General features: G+C 40.5%; 1 protein-coding gene across 17 annotated transcripts in view; it reads right to left on the bottom strand.

Annotated features, from left to right (window-relative positions):
- FGGY (FGGY carbohydrate kinase domain containing) overlaps positions 1-20790 on the bottom strand; it is a 323114-nt gene that overhangs the window by 52276 nt on the left and 250048 nt on the right. For all 17 annotated transcript variants that reach the window (XM_057409298.1, XM_057409300.1, XM_057409297.1 and 14 more), the window contains one exon: positions 16694-16797. In XM_057409298.1, coding sequence (XP_057265281.1) covers positions 16694-16797 — 104 coding nt within the window. The remainder of the gene's footprint in view (positions 1-16693; positions 16798-20790) is intronic.

The raw sequence follows: 20790 nt of genomic DNA, 5'->3' as shown, positions 1-20790 counted from the left end.
TATTGAAGAAAATAAGGTCTTGGAACACAAGAAGTAGCTTCAGAGCACAAAAGGGAATTAAAATTTATTAATATTCCAACTCCTATAGCTCATAAACTGCCAGTCATTGATTTGATTATATTTTAAGCTTATGTCCCCTGGCTGTCATCAGTTTGCTATGTAGCTGCATAGCTTGTGGTGGCAAGCTCTTCCATGTGACAGGTTGGCACCCCTTGGGCCATCCTCAGTGACAGAGTTGCTCTGCAACGACATTAAGACTAGGCCACACGAACTTTTGCACACAGCTAACTTTATCCCACTGGAAACATGGAACTTACTTGAGGGACAACAATGTACATACAGAATGCGGACTTCAGGATTTTGCTTCAGCAAATCCGTCCACAGATTATTTTGGTAATCTCATTATAGACAGTTGAAGAATTCTGGTTTATGTGATGAAATCCCTTTTATAAATGCCTTGCAGAATATGCACTCCATCATCTGTTGCCAAGGCTAAGTCACAGGTTTGCCAAACCCAGAACTCTGGTAACTTACTAAGCCTTAGAGACTCCCATTTATTTGAGAATGGCAATAGTATAAAAGCAAAACAAAATTGTCCAACTATGTCTATGGAGGTTGTGCAACAACAACGAACAGTATTTAAAGACATCAGGTGATATTTATACAGTATAAGATACTGCAAGATAAGATTTTTGACTCTGGAGCCAGCCAAGGTTGAAAGAGACAGAAAGGCAGATACAATCCAAACAGGAAAACACCATCATGCAAGAGAATCAAAGGCTGTTGGGCACTGTCAAAAGCATAAACTTACGGCCAGAGAGTGGCCCATGGAGGGAAAGTTGAAACAGAAACACGTACAATATGGTTTACTGTTTGGTGTCCCTGCCTATGTCAGGAGGGCTGGAACTAGATGATCGTAAGGTCCTTTCCAACCCTAACTATTATATGATTCCATGATTCAGAATTGTTTTGCCCAAGTTGGTTTCTTTTGTGTTGCTTGTAGTAAAGACATGGTTTTGTGCCATCCGTGGCCCCTCACTGCCTTCAGTCTCATGGGAGGTAAGTGCAAAGGGTGACTGCTCGCAGGATGGGAGCCCTGGCAGAGGCATGTGTGCCTGTTTAGTTCAGGGCCTGAGGGGTCTCAGAAGAGAGTCTACACCCAGAAAATGGAATTGAGAGGTGGAGAAAGAAGACAAAGATACTGCTTATTTACACAACACAATAACATTAAGAACACAGGTCCAGCACATTCCAGTGCAGCAGCTCAGCAAGGTTCAAGCCCAGCAGATCCACAAAGGAGATGTATGACAATATTGATAGAAAGCCTTTTTTCATTTTGCTGTTTATTTTGCACTAGGTAATATCACAAACTTGTATGACAAAAGTCAAACTAATCACAATAACTCCCGTCAGTCAAAATTACCAGAATGAGAAACATACAAAGAGCGTGCATCAAAATGCAGACTGGGATCTGGGATTTCTAATGATGATTCGGAGCTCATCTTCCAGTTCAAACCCTGCTTTAGTTATTTTCTGGACAAAACATACAGCACAACCTAAAACTAGAAGACCCATATGAATTCTTAGGGACTACTGTTACCTCTTATTCCAAAGAGCAACCCTTATGAGAAGGGCAGCAAAATGTGAATGACACACATGTGGAACTATTTCTAATATTCTAAATTTGCCATAAAACTGGTCCACAAATCAGAGACCAAACAAGGTGTGTGATTAATGCCCAGTAAAGAAACCACACTTCCAGGGCAACCTGATTGCCTCATCTCTGAAAATACTTCAGGTGAGTTCTGCAGTGGGACTATATACTGCCCAACCTGGCTTTATATCTAACAAGGATCAATTAGAAGAAAACTTCACTGGGATTATTAAACATTTTAACTGTGAGATTTTTATTTGAGGCTAAATAAGGAAAGGTATTTAATTTTTTTAAATGAATTCTAATGAAAGAATATGTTGAATGACAATAATATTACTTATTCAACTTGTACTTATACTTATGGTATAAAGAGAAATTCATCTGGATCAGTGCTTCCAGCCTTGGAGCCAAAGCCTCAACTTGCACAAACCAGCATATTAACCATCAGCTTCTATGGAGATATGCTGATTTCTATTGTCTGAAGACCTAGGCTAACACTTGTATTTAGACACTTAAATAAGTACTCTGATTTCCAAAAAAGCCAGACGCATTTCCTATTGCTTTGTGGCTCAGCAACTTAGAACACGAAGCTAGTTGTTTAAGTACCCAAATGTGGACTTAGGTACCTACCCTTAGGAAATACTTTGGCCCCAGTTTTTCGTGTCCATAATTAAGACTATTAGCAAATGTTCACACATTGAAGAGAGACACCTCTTCAAATGAGGGACAGCAGATTCTTAGATACTGAAGAATAAGACAGAAATCTGTCTGCTTCTGCATATTCATGTTCTTCATTTTCTAAAAGTAGGAAAGAGCTCTTGAGGACAGCTCCAGCCGCGCGCACTCTGTCTCTCAGAACATCACTCTATCTCCTTAGGCACGCTTCAAAAACTGAGAAGCAGACAGGACTTCACTAGACAGGCTCCTCATCAAGGGGGGTGACCATGCACTCAAACATTTACTGCTTTACAACTAATCCACCAGAAGAAGCTGTAAGACAGTGCTTGGGGTTTACCCCCTCACCCAGAGGATCCTGGTTCTTAACAGTTAAAGACATCAACTAGAAGGTTGATTAAAACTGACAACAACAGCAACAAAAAAATCAAATTTAGCAAAAAGAAAACCACCCTGTTTTACTCAGCTGCATTTTATTGTACCTTTAAAAACGCACTAGATGAGGCCCTCGCCAAGCGCAGGGAAGGCAAGAGGTCACAGGCTGCACTTGTATAAGCAGCTTTTCTGGAGGTCTGCCATCAGAAGCCAGTTTGAAGTTGCATTTCTGAGAAAACCTTCTAACAATGGATGCTATGGGGCTTAACTGACTCACTGTACACCTTAACATCAGACCCCTCTGCACAGTGGCCCATTTTTAGATAGCATCCAGTTCCAGCCTCTTCATCTGAGCTGACCTGTGGGTATTTGACGCTTCTTTTCAACGTGCAGCATCAGTTTTCAGCCCACATATGTATGGTATTAGTATGTCTTAGGGTACAGCCACACAAATAAATTATTATGGGCAAAACTAGGAGGTCAGTTGCCCAGCAAAACCACCTCTACTCATCATCTTTATGTGGTGTATTGTGTGACAGATCCCAGGGATCTCGCACATTCCACAGGAAACCAGGGCCAAGAGTGCTAGTGCAGAGTTGCTGACATCGTGCAAACACACACTATAGATTACTCAGTTAATTCCTTCATCTGACTGCGCTCTTATTACTTGATCATACAAACAGATCTAGAAGTTCTCTTTTTTCTTAATACTAATGATTTCAGCCTTCAAATATTAACCATCATATCTGAACAACTGAGATCTGCTTTAGATGGAATACTATTTTTCACATTATACAATCCTGCCATTTTCCCGAGGAGAAAATGCAGTGCTAGACTGGTACCTACCTCTCCTATCTCCTACTGCAAACTTCTGACTTCTTCACTTTGTACTCAAACCTCCAAATTCAAAAGCAGAATATAAAATAGGAAAAAAATGAAAATTGTATTGGAAGTAAAATGCTCTTAGAATCACAGAACCATAGAATCACAAAATAGTCAGGGTTGGAAAGGACCTTAAGATCATCCAGTTCCAACCCCCCTGCCATGGGCAGGGACACCTCACACTAAACCATGTCACCCAAGGCTCTCTCTAACCTGGCCTTGAACACTGCCAGGGATGGAGCATTCACAACCTCCCTGGGCAACCCATTCCAGTGCCTCACCACCCTCACAGGAAAGAATTTCCTCCTTATATCAAATCTAAACTTCCCCTGTTTAAGTTTTAACCCATTACCCCTTGTCCTATCACTACAGTCCCTAATGAAGAGTCCCTCCCCAGCATCCCTATAGGCCCCCTTCAGATACTGGAAGGCTGCTCTGAGGTCTCCACGCAGCCTTTTCTTCTCCAGGCTCAACAGCCCCAACTTTCTCAGCCTATCTTCATACAGGAATTGCTCCAGTCCCCTTCATTTTGTTTATCATTATCTAATTTTAAATGGGGAAATGTTAATAAAATATCACTTCTCTGCCAAAAAATGCACTTCTTATAAATCTCCTTTTCAGCAAGGAAAAAAATGTTAGCAAAATGACAAAGAGAAAGAAGAACACCTCAAGCCCACCTAAATCAAATAGGATGAATATGTATTTTATTTTCACTGTATACTGCCTACCTCATGAGGACAAGGAAACTCAACTGTGAGGAAGTCGAGTTCAACTCACTGCATTTAGGGCTGCTTTAAACCTTCCCAATTCATAATTCTGTTCACTAGGACAAAACAAGACTAGAGTGGATGCTCCAGCTCAGAAACAGTGCGGGAATCCAACCAACGCACAGTACTGAGCCACTGAACTTCCACAAGGACACCAGCACTGTCTTTCTAGCTCCTTTCCATCCAAACAAACCTTCTAACTGTACATATGGAGCCTGTCCCTCCATGTACATAGTGATAATAGCATAAGAGACAGCCTACAACCTTTTCTCACTATCTGTCTCTATGCCATAACCAAGGAGTTGTCAGGAGGATTAGAGATATCACAAACAAAATATCCATGACCCCAGAGAGGGGCTGGAACAAGTGGATCAAACAGCTTCTGTATGAGTACAAGGAGATGCCAGGAAGGTCTAGTGAGTAGTTTCAGATTAACAGTTGTGTCATTAAGAGTCTTCTATGAGACAGATCTCCAGGAGATGACAAAAGGAGCCTCTAGAACTGTGCCTGGGTTTTTGCTCTCCCCACACACAGAAAAACAACGCTGCTGTCCTCAACAGAAAATTTGCACCCCTGTACATTTTTATTCCTTGGGTGTGAGGTTAACCTCCTGTGTTAATTCCAGGAAGCAAACTTGGAACAAAGCCTGGGACAACTTGAGAGCTTCAGCTCTGGAAGAAGAAGTTAAACAACAATGAATCCATAGGTAATCATTCCAGGCTCATTCAATGTCCACCATTTCCATCTGTCTATATCAGAGATGCAAGAACTTCAAATGTCTTATCAGAGACCCTGATTGCATGCTCAGATTTGAAGCAAAACCTTTAGATGAATTTTGACTCAAATGTTCACATACATTTACTTCTGCCTTTTATCAGTATCCATTAAGCATATTTTATGTTTCAGCTTGGGAAAGTATACACCAGGAACACAGTAGCATATCACTCTTTTCTTTGTGTTTACAAAGGTCAAGATTTCTTACATAAATTGGCAAAAAAAGACCCTTAATCTGTTAAATTGTTTTCAGGATCCAAAACAGCAACAAAAAAAAACAGCCCACATTTGTGATGGATTCACAAGCTCTTTACTAAGCACTTAAGCACTAGCAGTTCTGCATTGATTTATTTTGTTGTTTTATTTAGTGAAATGTCTGGATCCAGATATACAGATAAACTTTATTCTTTTGCTCATATTTACTGTGTCGCCTTCCTTGAAATGGGAACTACAAGTGCTTTGATAAATGGACTGAAAGGTTGTCTGGTTACACCATAGCTTCTACTTGTGTCCTCTGTTGAAATGCCATTATGTACCCTTCTAAAGCAATGCTGCTCCATGACTCACAGCAGTTACTTCTGTGCCTCTCATAACAATAGCTCACTGGGGATATAGGGCCTCAAATGAGTTAGAACAATTTATACCACCCATTTATTTTTACTTCTCTTCCGATGATAGATACTCACTGTCACAAAGTGCCAGTTTATGTATAAATCTTCCAGCAGAGACAACTAACTGCAGGCCATTTTAAATATGCACTTTATAACACTACAGTTTGCTGCTATGGTAAATTACATTCCTGAAAGCTTATCACAATATGAACTAATTCTTCTCAATGTTTAAAGATAGAATCAAAAAGTCAAACCAAAGATCCATAAAGCTCGCAAGCCTCTTGTTAACAGTGGCCAGTAACAGATGGCTTAGGGAAGAGCCTAGAAACAGGTTAAACATACAATAATTCTTCCCCAGAATGCCGCCCCAGCCTCCAGTGAGTTGAGGTGAACGATGACTTCTAGATAAGTGTCAGACTTGTACAAGAGCACTGGAGTTTTTTAAGCATCTTAAAATGACTCCTTTAGCCCTTCAACTTCAGTTCTGGTTTCTAAACAGACATGCCTCTGACACCACCTGCAGCATTGTCTTATTTTAGAGACTAGGGACGCCTTATCCCTACCCGAAAGGTTAGGAACTGTGCACACGGAACACAAATACTGGTGGATGCTGCACCTCACTCACCAGATACAAAAACAACTCCATCTCCAAATGATACTTAAGAAAAACCAGCACAGGAACAGAGGGGCTCCATAAGAGGTTTCTAGCACTGATCTTTTCCCAAAGAGCTGATGTCAGAAATGTGAATTATAGGAAGATAAACGTTGTCCTGCCTCATACCCTTTCCTGGAGTCTGTATCATAAGATCTTTGTCTTCTCTTGAAAACTATTTCCATAGTTGTCTCTAATACACATGCTGAGTGGTCCAAGTCTTGATAACCCCAACTCAGTCAACTCATTCTATCAGACATTGATAGTCCTGAAGAACTTGAAGCTTAGTAGCTGATGTGACAGGAATTCAAGGCAAGGGTGAGAAACAAATCTCAAATGTGGCATTTAAACAGAAAGCTCGAGGGTTTTTTTCATGCAGGTATTATTCCTAACCTTATTATTTATGGGGGAGAATTACTCTTCGAAACCTGCAGTTTTAATGCAATTAATGGAAAGTATCAAGGAAAACCAAAATCTTTCCAAATGCCGTCTGGTGTATTTATCTACACTGGATGTCCTTCCCATGTACCTTATGGCCTTTCTTATTTATTTAATGTATTATACAGTTCATTTTAGAGTTTTCTTTTTTCACCTTTAGGTAAGCATTCCTTCTATACCAGTGAAGCCCACTACCAACTATAATGTCACACTTACAGGGAAAATGAATCTTCTTCTGCAATAGCCCTGAGTTACTGGGAGCAGATTTACATTATATGGGATATGCTATCACACACTATTTTAAATGTATTTTTAAACACTTGAATAACGAAATGGGCAAATCCTGAGAACCTTACTTGGTGTTTATTCAGCCCTTACTTACTGAGACAAACTCCCAAGGACAGAGTAAACACTGAGAGAGGACCTCAGGCCTTCACCCACAGTTATAAACAATGAACTCAGCATAAACTGTGATTCCCAGCTGACAGTGGGAGGAAAGCAGCAGCGAATGCTTCTCGTCATTTTCCTCCGGAATGGTTATATGAGAAGAGATTTACTTCCTCCCTAATAAAACTTGCCCCCTCTAGGATTCCCCCACCCACTGCTGGAGCAGGAAGCTTAAATAAAAAACTACTGATTCATGAGGGGGTGAATAAAATTGGAAATGGAAAAAAAAAGCCTAGTGCTGAAGTACTGATGAAAACACAGTTCCCTCTGACTGGGGGAACTGGGGTAGTTAAGAAAAATAAAAGGATACTTAGAAATACTGTTGCATCTATACCACCTTGGTGGACCAGAGTCCTTAATCCCCAGCACTTGTTATCACACCTTTCATTGGAGAGATCTCTGTCTGCACAGCTTCAGTTTCATGCTCATATTGCACGTAAGTAAACTAAGTTCCTACAGGAAACCAGCAACACTGAACAAAACCTGGGATTTTGACCCCAAATTCCACATTACTCATTGTAAATACGGCTAATTCAAAATTCTTTAAACAGAAAACTATGAAGTTGCTTTTCATACAACTGTTGTATCCCCTTGAAAACTCTGTTTACTTGTTTCAGGACCCAGAAACAACCTAACTCATGACCAAAGTTATCCCTTATCATATATCATTTCATTTGTATTTTAGTTATTCTTTTACAGCTCAGTTTAGTTCTTGTAAGAAAATAAGAATCAATAAAGAAGTCATTCTTATTCACCATGAGATTTAAACACACAGAATAAGCAGGCTGTTTAATAAATGCTTGACTACTCACAAAACCAAGATAAACAAGAGGTCCAGAAAGGCCATTCTTTACACACAAATACGTTTGTGACATGAGAGAATCCCCCATCCAGCTCTCCTCAGAATAGAACACTCCAGGAATTCACTTGGGTTTGCTCAAGACTGTGGGCTTCAGGCTACTACATTCTTCTGGGTCTAGAGAGGAGCAGTCAGAAGCAGTTAGATTGCAGCACTGACGAGAGTGTTGTACCTGTCAAATCTGATATCATCACTTTGAAGAATACAGAAAAGGAAAGACAAAAGTCTTCTGTACAATGAAGGGCCACTGAGCCTGATGGACTTTTGTGAGCAATAACAAGAATAATGATAGATAATGAATCAATATTAACATTCTTTATCTTGTCCCTTACAATGGAGTGATGCTGTGCTATCTGAACATCAAGGAAAGAAGTCAAATTCAGCATTTTTCATTTATCATTTCAGCTACAGAATCCAAAATACAACCTGCTTCCTACAACAGAAGAAACAAAACCCTCCAAACCCTATTCAAAGCAATAACTGTTATAGTTAGGAAATAAAGGTGCAAGGTGCTAGCTTCTAGAGCTAGATCTACTACCAGGTAGCCTTCGGTGGCACACTGCTTGAAGTAGAGAGGCTCAGATTATGCAGCCTGGTATTTCCAGCAGCCAGACCAGATAAATCTAACTAGTGGCAACATTAGGACATAAGAAGCTCTGTCTCTGTTACTCCCTCTTTCTAAGGCAAAATGTGGGGAAGGCGTAAGGAACAGGACAGGAGCCCTATTAGCAGTCAGACCTGGAAGAGGCCCAACATAAGCCTTTACATCTATTGTGCTTACATCAGAAAGAACAGAAAATCTAAGGAAGGAAGAAAACAGATCTCTGGTTTACACATTGTTTATCATACAGTGCAATATGCTATTGTCTGCAGTGTGTAATTCTGTCTTTTCAGAGCGTGGAAGAACTTCACAACATAAAAGGCAAAATTTCCAGCTCATATGTCATCCACTCCCAAAGCACTGGATAGGAGCAGTTTGTAAAAGTAAAGACATAACAATTAAAACCCTATTAAACTATGCAGCGCCTCAGACTCCCACCCAACAGAACTAGAATAACAGTTCCTATGAGAACCCATTCATTCCCCAAGACCACCAAAGAGAAGACAGAGCAGAAAGGGTTTGTGTTATAAATCCAACACCCTAATACACAACTTTGTGTCACACAGGGTAGCTGACAGTTAACCCCAGTATGGAAAGCACCAGGACTGTTGGAATTCTCATAGCAAGTGTTTTCACTGATGTCAGTGAGATGTCTCTAGAACATCTGCCTTCAGACAGTCTCCAAGCAGGATATTTTTCAGAACATTCACTCTGCCCTCATCTATTCTTTGAGTCGCTGAACCCAAATGATCTGTTCACAAAGGGGAAGGAAATATTACTAAGCGTTATCCAGTTTAGATACAACAGCGATTGCACTGCTTTCAGCTACATTCCCCGGAACAGGCTGATTATCAGCAAAGCAATGGGGTGCAAAACCTGAACATCTTCGACAGGCACACACTAAACAGGAATGTCCCATTCTCCCAGTCACCGAGGCATACACCTGAGCTTTGAATTATGTCAGGCCAGGAACAAAGGAATCTTGCTCATAACAAAACCTTTTAATAACTCATTTACTGCGCAAGCCTCCCTTTCATCTCTGCCAAGCTTTAGGAAAGGCTGGGAGGCAAGCAGAAATAAACATTATACAGACTCACCACTGCTGGCTCTAAAGTAAACTCTCCGACTTCCTATTTACATTGCAAGATCTTAAGCTTTGTGGTTTACTAGTTCTGCAAGTAAGTGCTTTGGGTTTTGGAGGCTGCCTGCACATGATCCCCCACCACTACTAAAGTCTTCCTAGTTTTTATTAATATAATAAGGAGGTCAGAAAAGCAACATTTTTTTATATACCCTGCTAGCAGAAATATTTTACTTCTTGCCTTTTAAAAACAAAACAAAGCATGGAAAGCATAGAGTGTCAAATTAATGCCAGCAAAGGGGATGGTACAGTTTTGTTTGTTTCTTTTTCAAACCAAACGATGCTAGAACATTGAACGAGTCAGTCTCATTAAGAAAGGGTGTGGAGGACTTCTTTGAGGGACAAGTAGAAGGCAGCAGTTTTATGGATATATAACTCTTCTAAGGCCACAGGCTGAAAAGGCACCTAAATAGGCTCTGTGACCTTTTCCTGAGAAGGCTGAATCTGTGTACACTGAGGACAGGCAACCTGCAACAACAGTCATGAAGTCAATGTGGTTTTCATTTCATGCAGCCCTCCCTGAATGTAAAACATCTTCATTAGCTGGGAAGTCAGCACCGTGACTGCTGCCAAATGCATTATATATAAGCCAGCAGAACTGAACTGAATGAGGACAGAGCAAGGGAGAGAGGTTCCTAATTTATTTCTCCCGTTTGAAAGACACCAGCTCTGTGACTCGTGCAGAACTGGCCTTAAGAGAAGAATATTAAGAAAGCAAGAGGACTTATCACTTTCATAAAGCTCATACAGGTCATTTCAAAAACTCATCTAGGCTGCCCTAGCTTTAACAGGTTTGCTTTTGGTTTCTTCCCCCTCCTCCCCTTCTTGCTCGCCTGACCCTCCCAAGCCCAGCCCCTTTCCCCTGGTCAGGAGAAGGACAAATTGCTGCCTTTGCTAAACCCTGGGTCACAGCCAGTTGGCACTGGGATGCACTGCCCTGGGCTTCTAGCCCTGTCCCCTCGGAGACTGCACGTTTCATGTCAGGGCTGCATGTGCGGCAGCAAGTGAAGAGTGCGAGGCTGGAGTGCTGCACGCAGCCATCCGACTCACTCCAAAACACACTGCTTAGTGCCATCTCACTAGATTAAATATAGCTGGCAAAGCAAGTACCAGCCTATTTTGTCCCTGCGAGCTTTCCCCTCATCACAGATGATTTTAAGCAGCTGAGAAGTCCCTGTGCAGTAATTACTCAGAAGGCTGCTGCTTTAACAACGTGGCATGTTCTGAAGAGGAGACTCTCGTATCAGAGCCAAAATATACTGAATCCACTTGCTGGTCTGGCTCCCACCGAGATTACAGAGATCAGGCTATGAGAACACTTTGAGCCAGCATGTCTCTGCAGTCTCCACTCCAGGATGTACTGCAAAGGACACGTACTGTGCATGCTTTTGGGGGTGGAAACGTGCTTTACACTCTATTTGTGTGAACAAAGCTGGCAGCTTGGGCGGATATTGTGGAGCAAAGAAGCTCTATTGTGTTTGCCAGTCATCACGAGAATCAAATGAACAAATTTAGAATAAGCAAATTGGGCTGAAGTTCTTTAGCAGAAAACAGGCAAAGACTAGGCAGGCTTGATAAAAGAGAGCATAGGATATTCTTCCTGAAATAATCCATAGTAAACACTGGGACAGCAAAATTATCAGCTTATTTTGCTGTTCATGTAGTTGCTTAAGCTCTGTCTTTTAGATCACGTAGTAAATCTGAAGGAAAAATAGAAGATAAACTACTTGTGCCTCTCCAATTAAAAAAATTCCTAAATTACAAGCTTCAAACCACATACACATCATCACCCAGGGAAAAAGGAATTGTGCGCCAAGCCAGGTGAGGCAGTTCACAATGACAGGAGTCACAGAAGTAACAAAACAGATGCAAAAGAGAATCTCCACCTAAACCTGAAAAGATTCCTTGACAATCCCCTCAAAAATTAAGTTTGGAATAGAGAGCTGATAAAGAAGAAGGAATGACTGAAGAAGAACACAGACACATCCCTAAATGTGCATAGGAGGGAACACAAACCCTGTATATTTGGGACTCAAAATGCCACCAAATTCAGACCCCCTCTGCCTCAGTAAGCTGAAATCAGGCCAGGCAGTGTTCCCATTAGAAGCTGCTCTGGCTACTTCCTTCAGCTGTGAATCCAAAAAGGTGTTAGAGCAAGAATGACAAATATTTAGATAACAGAACAACTGTTCTGGGACAAGTGCAAAGCACAACACTTATCTCTGAGTGAGCCTAATTCACAACAAAAGAGGCAGAAATGAGAGTTTATATGTGTTTTATCAACGAGGCTAATTTATGTGGATCTCTCCTACCTTATTCAATGTGCATAACTCTGCCCTCTGCCACAAGAAAAGAGAAGATCTGCCCCTTTTCCCTCTCACAATGGGCTAGTGACTCCATAAAGTCCCAGTCAGCACCCCCTCCTAGTGACTCACTGTTCCCATTACAGATCTATCATTTATGTCACCATTTTAATTCTGCAAATTCCTTCCATAATCTCTGGCTACCAAAAACCAGTCCCTGTCTGGTCCCAGTTTGTTCAGTGTCAGGTAAGTTTCCTCTGACCTGTAGATTCTTTTACTTTGAGGAAAAAAGGATGTTTTATTTTGTGAATTTGGTGCCCACAAGAGGAGTGCTATGCTGGTATCAGGTAGGGGAAACTGCAATATTTCCCATACTATAAGATTTCCCATATACTAAGATCTCCCATGTTCTATAGAACAGAATCATAGAATCACAGAATGGTTTGGGTTGGAAGGGACCTGGAAAACTCATCCAGTTCCAACCCACTGTCACCTTCCACTAGACCAAGTTGCTCCAAGCCCCATCCAACCTGACACTGCCAGGGATGAGGCAGCCACAGCTCCTCAGGGCACGCTGTCCCAGCGCCTCAGCACCCTCATTGTAAAACATCTTCCTTATATATATATTTATAAGCTAGTCTGTATCTACCCTCTTTCAGTTTAAAACCAGAAAGCAGCAGCAGTACTGCTAGATCACTTGCTCCAAAGAACACTAGGAAATGTCTGTGTCCAACTCCCCTGCCACACTGCTTCCTCATATTACTTTTTTGTTGATTGCTAACTGGCACCCAAGAGTAAACTCAGTTCTTGGTGGTTTTATACATCTGCAAAAGGGCAAGCATGCTTGTGTTCAGGACTGGGACAAAATAAGGCAGATATCTACCTACATCTCCTAAATCACATAAAGGTTTCAGGAGAAAAGAAAGGATTTTTGAAACCTTTTAAATATCCCATAAACCCCATAAGATATTGACAGGAAGTCGGGCTTTTAGTGAAACCAATTACCTTATTCCCAGAAGTTAGAGCACGTCTGTTAGACCCATGCAAACTACTAGCTAGGAACAACATGCAAGCTCTTATTTCAATGCTTCAAACCTGCTGCTATTTTACTGTGAAAAACTGCTCACACATTTTGTGTAGTCTCCATGGCTACACAAGGAAAGTCTCCTAAAAGTTCCAAAACTGAATGTGGGTGCTGGAGCTTAGAGGCCCTGTCTGCAAAGCATAGTGACATGCAGCAGCCCACTCAGGAAAGTCAGCCACTGAGTATCCATCACTTGAAAGGAATACCTATGCTGCAGAGAGAGATCAAACCTGCAGCCAATGAATCCCAGCCCTAAACTGAGAGACAACCCTTGACACGTAAAAGGACAGGTTATTTGCCACAGCAAATGCAGATTCTGCTGATGACTCTTCTAGGGCAAAGGAGGCAGCAGAGAATCATGTAAAATGAATAACTGTCCAAAAATATTCAGAAAACCATCTTTTCTTTCCTTTTTGCTCATGGATAATGGATGAGCCCTGAGGTGGCAGTGACTTTCTGCAACAACCAGCTCAGACCTGGACTTGGATCAGTAACCTAATTACAGTCTGCTTCTTGCTTCTTTCATGAGCTATTCAAGTACCTCAACAGAAACACAAAATGCTTTGTGTGTGTCTGATTACCCCAAACTGCCAGTGGTTAATTCCAAAAGCGTATCCTCACTTAAAAATGGTAGTTCTACCACAAATTAAACTATTATAGCCATGAGTAAAATTAGGTCCCACATTAGTACTTTCTAAAGTATCAAAGACATGATTAGCAAAGTCTTTTGTTCAAGATCTCTAGAGTCCTTGAGGTAATGAAAAACTGGGTCATGGTGCAGTTTCTCTTCAAGTAAATGCTGTGTTCAAGCAATACCTGCTCCTGTGACTCATGAAGTATTTGGTGTAGAGAATGGAAATACTGTACCAACACATATACACCAGCAGTAGTACCCCTGCCCTCTCCAGAACAGGAGGGGGAGGAGGGAAAGCAAGGCATAGCAGATGATTTTGAACAGTTTCCTGTTACGAGCCCTTGAAAGAAATCCAACCATACTTTCACCCTGCTTTCTGTTTTCTGAATTTCTCCTGACAGTTGGCTCTTTCGTTTGCCAGAACCACAACAAAGGACGGCCTTGAGTTTCCACACAGGCCATTTTCTCCCTCTCTCGTCTCTGATCATCTCACAAAGGTATTATTGTTGCTGGCTCACTGGGGCTCAGTGCACCTGAGGCAGATCAAAGGCACTTTTTAATGCCCGCCTGACCACACAGGTCTCTCTCCCACTGCATTAAATTAAACTCGATGATTAATCTCTGTAGCCCTGAGGGTCCCTTGGTGCACAGGGAGAGAGAAAATATATATTTCTATCAAAACACAAGTATAATATACTTTCATTTTATAGCCCTAATTAAAAAAAGGAACAGCTAATTTCAGCCAAATGCAGCTGCATAGAGGTCTCATTAAAACATAAATACAACTGCTCTGTGTGCTCGACATTTACTTTATGCAGTCTATGCAGGTAATAGATAAAAGAACAGTAAAGCAAAGTCCTTTCACAGATTAAATCCAGAGAAGTTTAGAATTTGCTTATTGTCTGCTGCCTAGAGATTGTTATACTTCTCTGCAGATGAGAGAAGCAAAGCAGCTAAGGAAATGGTTATAAAATGCTGAGTAGTTACATTTAAATACAGATCTAGTTAAATCTAGCCTAAAACTGCACAAGCATCTATACCAAAGCTTGCTTAAAGTGACTAGGAGCCTTAAAAGGTTCTGCCTTGTCTATGGTGTGCAGTCTGTGTATGTGTATTTGGGGTTGGTTTAATGACAACCGAACACTGATTAACATCAACATGGACTTTGTTGGGTCACTTTTGTTACATTAGCAGGTTTAATGGGGCCACATCTCTCATGGTTATAGAGCACGCATGCAAAAAGTGCTGTGAAAGTGTTTATACTGATAAGTTATGCTCTAGTTTGGGAAGCAAAACAAAGTATAGTTGTGACCTGGGTCTACGCTGGAACTTACCAATATACATGTATTAAAAATGAACAAATAACCACACACATCTCCTCCTCCAGGGCTAGTTATACTAAAGGAGTAAGTTAGAGCCAGCTGGCCCATTTCCAGCTGCTCAACACTGCCCTTACCTTTGGGGGAAACTGCGAGCTCCTCAGCTCATTTCAGGCAAGTGTTATGTGTCTATTACCTAACTCAGTTTAAGAATTTAAACTAACTCAAGTAAATGAAATAGGTTAGGAAGGGTTCACACAGAGAGGGCAGAAACCTCCATCAAAAAACCTGGAAATAATAAAAGTAGTGGCAGGCTCGAAGGGGGACTTCTTCCCCCAGAGCTGGTATGTGCAGGGTGCCCTACCTGCCCTGTGGTAGACCAAGAGGTACCAATGTAATTTTTCAGAGACAGAATAAGCTAAGAGCGTGGAGTCTGAGGTTTGAAACTCTTGTTTAGGAAGGAATTCAAATACACTCCAGTTAAGCTTTTTTTTTTTTTTCCAATGCTTTGCTTCACAACAGTGGGATTATTCACATCTTTAAATTCAATCATATGCTAAAATGCTTTGTTGAACTACAGTCTGTGTGACAAGATCACCATTTATTCATGCTCAAAATCACCACATTTTCATGCTGTACTACAAAGACAACTTAACTTACTGTTAAGCCTGACATTTTATTATCAGCTTCCTTTATTTTTCTGCACTGGAGCTCTCTCCATGAAGCATGTTAGTCCTCTCTAACACCTCCAGTACTCCCATTGCCATTTGCTAATTTTGGAAAAATGCAAGCTATAATCAGTCTAAATTTGAGACCAAAATGAGTTTTAAACAAAAAACGCAGCAGAAAAGGGTACTTATCTAAAGGGAATGCTTTTAGACTCATACATTTTAAAAAGGTATAAATTTCAAAAGCAGACACTAAATTTGAATTGCAATCTCAGGAAAAGCTTTTGTATTAATTTACCGAGAAAAATTAGCAAAGTGAAAATGGCTTTTTGGGCTTTTTCTTTCTTTTTAGTCATGATACGTATCATAATTCTATACATCACGGCAACTTTCAGAGGTAGAAGGATTTACACTGATTAAGTGAAGAGGTGGGGGAGAAGGGCTGTGACTGAAGACATGCACTCCTTCTCCAAAGACACTATTCTGTAGCACACTGGTGACAGGCTTGTGACAGATAACTCAGGCTCAGAGTCTTTGGCTCAGATTTCAGGCTGCTCTTTAAGCCACTCCAGCATGGTGGTTTTTACTTTCCATGTCATTTTTCAGTATTGATTTCTACTACTATTAAAGTTCTTGCTTAATAGCAAATGCATGGTAATATATAATTAATATCCAAAGGTAAAGATAGAGTTACCAGAAAAAAAAAAATCAAGGAAAAGGATAAGGGTGAGAAGGACAAAGGTCATTTTTCCCTTCGAAAACATTAGCTAGCATATTCCGCACAAATTAGGGCTATGCATACAACCTACCCCCATGTGGCATGAAGATGTTCCACAGATCATAGCAACTCGGGATGTAATTGGCTGGTTCTCACATGGCAGGTTATGTCCTTTCACATCTGCTCCAATTACTCCTATTAAAATAAAATTTGAAATCTATTTAAGAGAAGAGCAAGCCAACCCTCACAAAACAGCTTTTTCCACACACAAGTAACTGCCGCGTATCTCACACCACTGCTACAAATCAACAGCACCTACTTAGTCAAGAAGCAAAGTTATTTTATGAATTCAGATTGAAATGTATTTTTATTTCAGATACAAGATGATTCCTCTGATGCTCATGTTTATCACCATAATTTTTGAATGTTATTTTGACTACAATCTAATTGTTATTCTCTTTGGTAGTACACTAGCTTGCAGAATAAAAGGCAGTTTTGAAAGGCAGTTTGGTAGGCTGCAGCTATCTTTATTTGTTCACAGTTTATAACGCATATACTGCATGATGTGTTATGTCAGGAGATGAGGGCTAAGTTGGCAGGAGACTGGAAGGCTGCCAGTTTTGTTGTCTTGACTGCTGCTGCTGTTGTATCCCTGTCAGACAGAACCATCTAAAGGAAGATTACTCCTTCCCTTAGAGACCTGTGCTTGGCTCTGAGGAGCTTCTGCGTGCAGGACAGGACAGGACAGAGAACAAACTCAGCAAGCACTCAGCCTGCAGCAGAAGCACATACCCAGGAGATGCCAGAGAGGAGCCAGGAGCTTGCTTACAGAATGGGGCAAACCTACAGCCAGGCTTCAGTACGCATCACAGCCTGCTTAACTCGCTTAAGGGCAGGCTGAAGTGGAAATCCTGCCCTCTCTTTCTCCTCTGCTAGGCTGCATTCTTGCATCACGTTGTGCTGCACCCAGCAAAATCCAGCAGCCCAACAAGTAATATTCTGTTGTTTGTCTTTTGTTTCTCTTGAGTATTACTTTTCAACTGTCAAACTGGTCACCAGACTGCACATTGCATCTGCAACGAGAAATCTGGCGACCAGTTTGCCAGTCCTCCTAAAAACATCTTCCTGCTCACTGTAGTAGAAATGAAAGCATTTGCCGGACATCACAAAAGATGCCAAGTGTTACTGCTGGTTAGTATGCTACATTTCATGCACACTTTCTTGCTTAAGTCACCATTGCAAGATTCTGCTATCAAATTGGTCTGCTGGGGCTTGTCTTACATGATTGCCATGGTTATTATGGCAATTCCATCATGGTTGGAAGTTAACTAAATAATCAGAAAATTAAAGGCTAAAGCTTTACGGTCTTCAAAAATCTGTCCTTTGTCCTAGCTGGCTTGTAACTACGTACTAGCACAGCTGTCATAGAGTTTATTTGTAAGGAAAGCTAAAAGTATGCCTTCTACCTCTAATGCTTTAATTTTTGCTGCTCAGAGACATGCATGCGTTCATATTAAGAATTTTGGACAGGGCTGTTTAAAAGCAATTTTCTGTACTAGGCAACACTATTACAATTTCTTAAAGGAGTTAAAAATAATGTTCACACTTCAGAGGGAACAAATCTATTCAACTGAATTGGCAGCATATGTTGCAAATGTAGTCTCATAAACAATACAGAACTGAAGAGCTTCATGTTTAGATATTTTTTAATCAGTAAGAAAACATGCATTCTGCAAAATAGGCATGCAGGGCCTTTTTGAGATCAGTGGCTTTACTAGGGTTTACAGTTTAGTTGCTGGGGTCTTCCTACTTGAGATTAATTAAATTGAGGCATTAAATAAGTCTGGAACATTCCCATAACAATGAAAGCTTATATAACACCAGTGCTGTTATAAGTCACTTCCACCTTTAACTTAGTTGGCATTTTTCATACTCTGAGGCAGACTTAAAAATATCCTGAAGATTCTCAAGAGAGACTGAGAACAAGAAGTGTGTATAGCAGACAAAGTGTAGGAGAGATTGTAGGAAAGCATGTGATGCTTAGCATGTGTCCTTTTGGATCTCTTCCACAAAGTATTTTAGATACTGTGCAATAAATCTACTTCTGCTGAAACAATGCTGATGTCTTTTTAAAAGGTGCAATGTAAACATGATTTTTATGAGGCCAGTCCCAAATGACTGCCCTTCCATACTTGCATTTGTATCTGTAGGCTCTTATAAATCGGTACAGTAGGTCAAAATGTGAGACACAACTACCCAGCTTTTCCATAATAGGTGTCAGATGGACTGATTCAGGAGTCATAGATGACCTCCACAGACATGCATATTAAGTAATTATTTACCTTAATTTACTCAAAACTTTGAAACCTTCATAAACTTAAGTAACCTGTCCAGCAAAAACACACTTTCTATCCAGCCAAAAGCAGATCTGAACAGTGCATTAAAAGTTATTAACAATGAAAACAAGACATCCATCATGTCATTTGGTTTAGCCTTCAGGATAAGAGAGAGCCCTTGTCATTACTCTGCCATTACAGACTATTTTTAAACGACCAGCAGAATGTGTTCCAGAATAAGAATAATGACACCCACTGGATGCTGTTGTCCCACAGACTAATCTAATGCTCACTAATAAGCAAGTCATATCCTTCAAGCAAATTGTAACCCTCAATATTTCACTACAGTTCACAGAAGAGCAAGCACTAAAACGTACATCAGCACCTTTTCAAACAAAAGTTTTACAAGAGTTACGTATTTCCAATATTTTCACATTTTAATTCATTCTTTCAAATATCTCTTCTCTGCTTTCTTCTGTGCCCCTTTTATCATTATTAAAAGATTAATATGCTTTAGTGCATTGCCATTCTTAACATCTTTGAATCAGAACAGTATCACTTCTATGACGTGTTCTTCTGCTTTTCTACTTTTCCTTCAGGATTTTCAGCTCTGTATTCTGCACAATGTAGGTTAAAGTAGACTTTAGAAAGGTTGAGGTTTTTGTTATTAACAGCTATGGATGAAGAAGAGCTATTCTGTATCTGAGATGTAGCCACACTATTCCTTTTCTATACGTACGTTTGCACTCTTGGGCTCTCCTGTTCCTGCTGTCCCTTTTGCTATCCGATTCTTTTCCTTCTTACTGTGCTTTCTGCTAGTTTCCCCACCTATTTATTTCACCTCCTGGATTCAAGAAGGATCTTCCTCTTTTCCCAGACTCAAGTTATCATGTGATTAGCACGCAGATCCTCCTGTTGGGTTACTGACATCCTTATGCAATAACATCTCTCCCTCTCTAACAACCACCACCTATACATTTTATTTTCCTCCTGGCAATGATTTCAGTAGGCTGCTGGTGTTTGTAGTGCCATCTGGGAAAACATATTCTGATAATCAGGACTAGCATAAGCAGACTGTCTATCCACTGAAATCTTACTCTGATGGATGCCAGTAGCTATATACTTCCAATGTTAGAGTTTCTTCATATAAGTAAGTCAATAGCAAATGAACAGACAGTTGCTCCTTCCTCTTCTTTAAATTCAATTCAGATTTCAGCACATGAAATTTACTGGGCACGCTTTCTGTGCTCTGAATCCAGTACTCACATAATGATTCCAATTAAACAAGGACCCTCCACTGCCATTTTCATGTGCTCTGTGACAATCCTGTTTTTCAGTAAGTTCATTATTTCAGCTTATTATTACATCCTTTTCAAGAACACAAAACTGCCAGGGCAGACAGTTTTAAACACATTTTTATGCAATTAGGATGCTAATTCACACAAACAGATTTTTAGGTAAGTCACAATAGCAGGGACACAACACATCTACAACTATGGCGCTAAAACTCAATGGTATTTTTGCAGCTGGATCTATAATCTAATCCTTCTGAGGTAATAAGAAAAGCAATCTACATGACGACTTAACCTCAGCAAAAACAGTTATCAAAAGCAATGTAAATGGATTTCAACATTCTGTATGTTCCAGGCCACAATTTCTAGAAGAATAAATGAAATTTAAACCACAAGAAAATACTTGAAGCACAACTGGTACTTCAGCAGTCAATCATATTCATTTAGATCTAGAGAAAAATCCTCTGATGAGCAATAGATTTCCACTGAACAGCACTATTTCAGTAACACTGAAACTTTCTGAGGTAAGACTTTATTCTGAACTATCAAACTAAACCCAC

The sequence above is a fragment of the Pezoporus wallicus genome, unplaced genomic scaffold (genome assembly GCF_028554395.1).
Source record: "Pezoporus wallicus isolate ANWC-B61680 ecotype Strahan unplaced genomic scaffold, APGP_CSIRO_Pwel_v1 contig_8108, whole genome shotgun sequence".
Classification (NCBI taxonomy): Eukaryota; Metazoa; Chordata; class Aves; order Psittaciformes; family Psittacidae; genus Pezoporus; species Pezoporus wallicus.
Note: the sequence above shows the minus strand (reverse complement) of the source record. Positions and strands in the feature narration are given on the sequence as shown.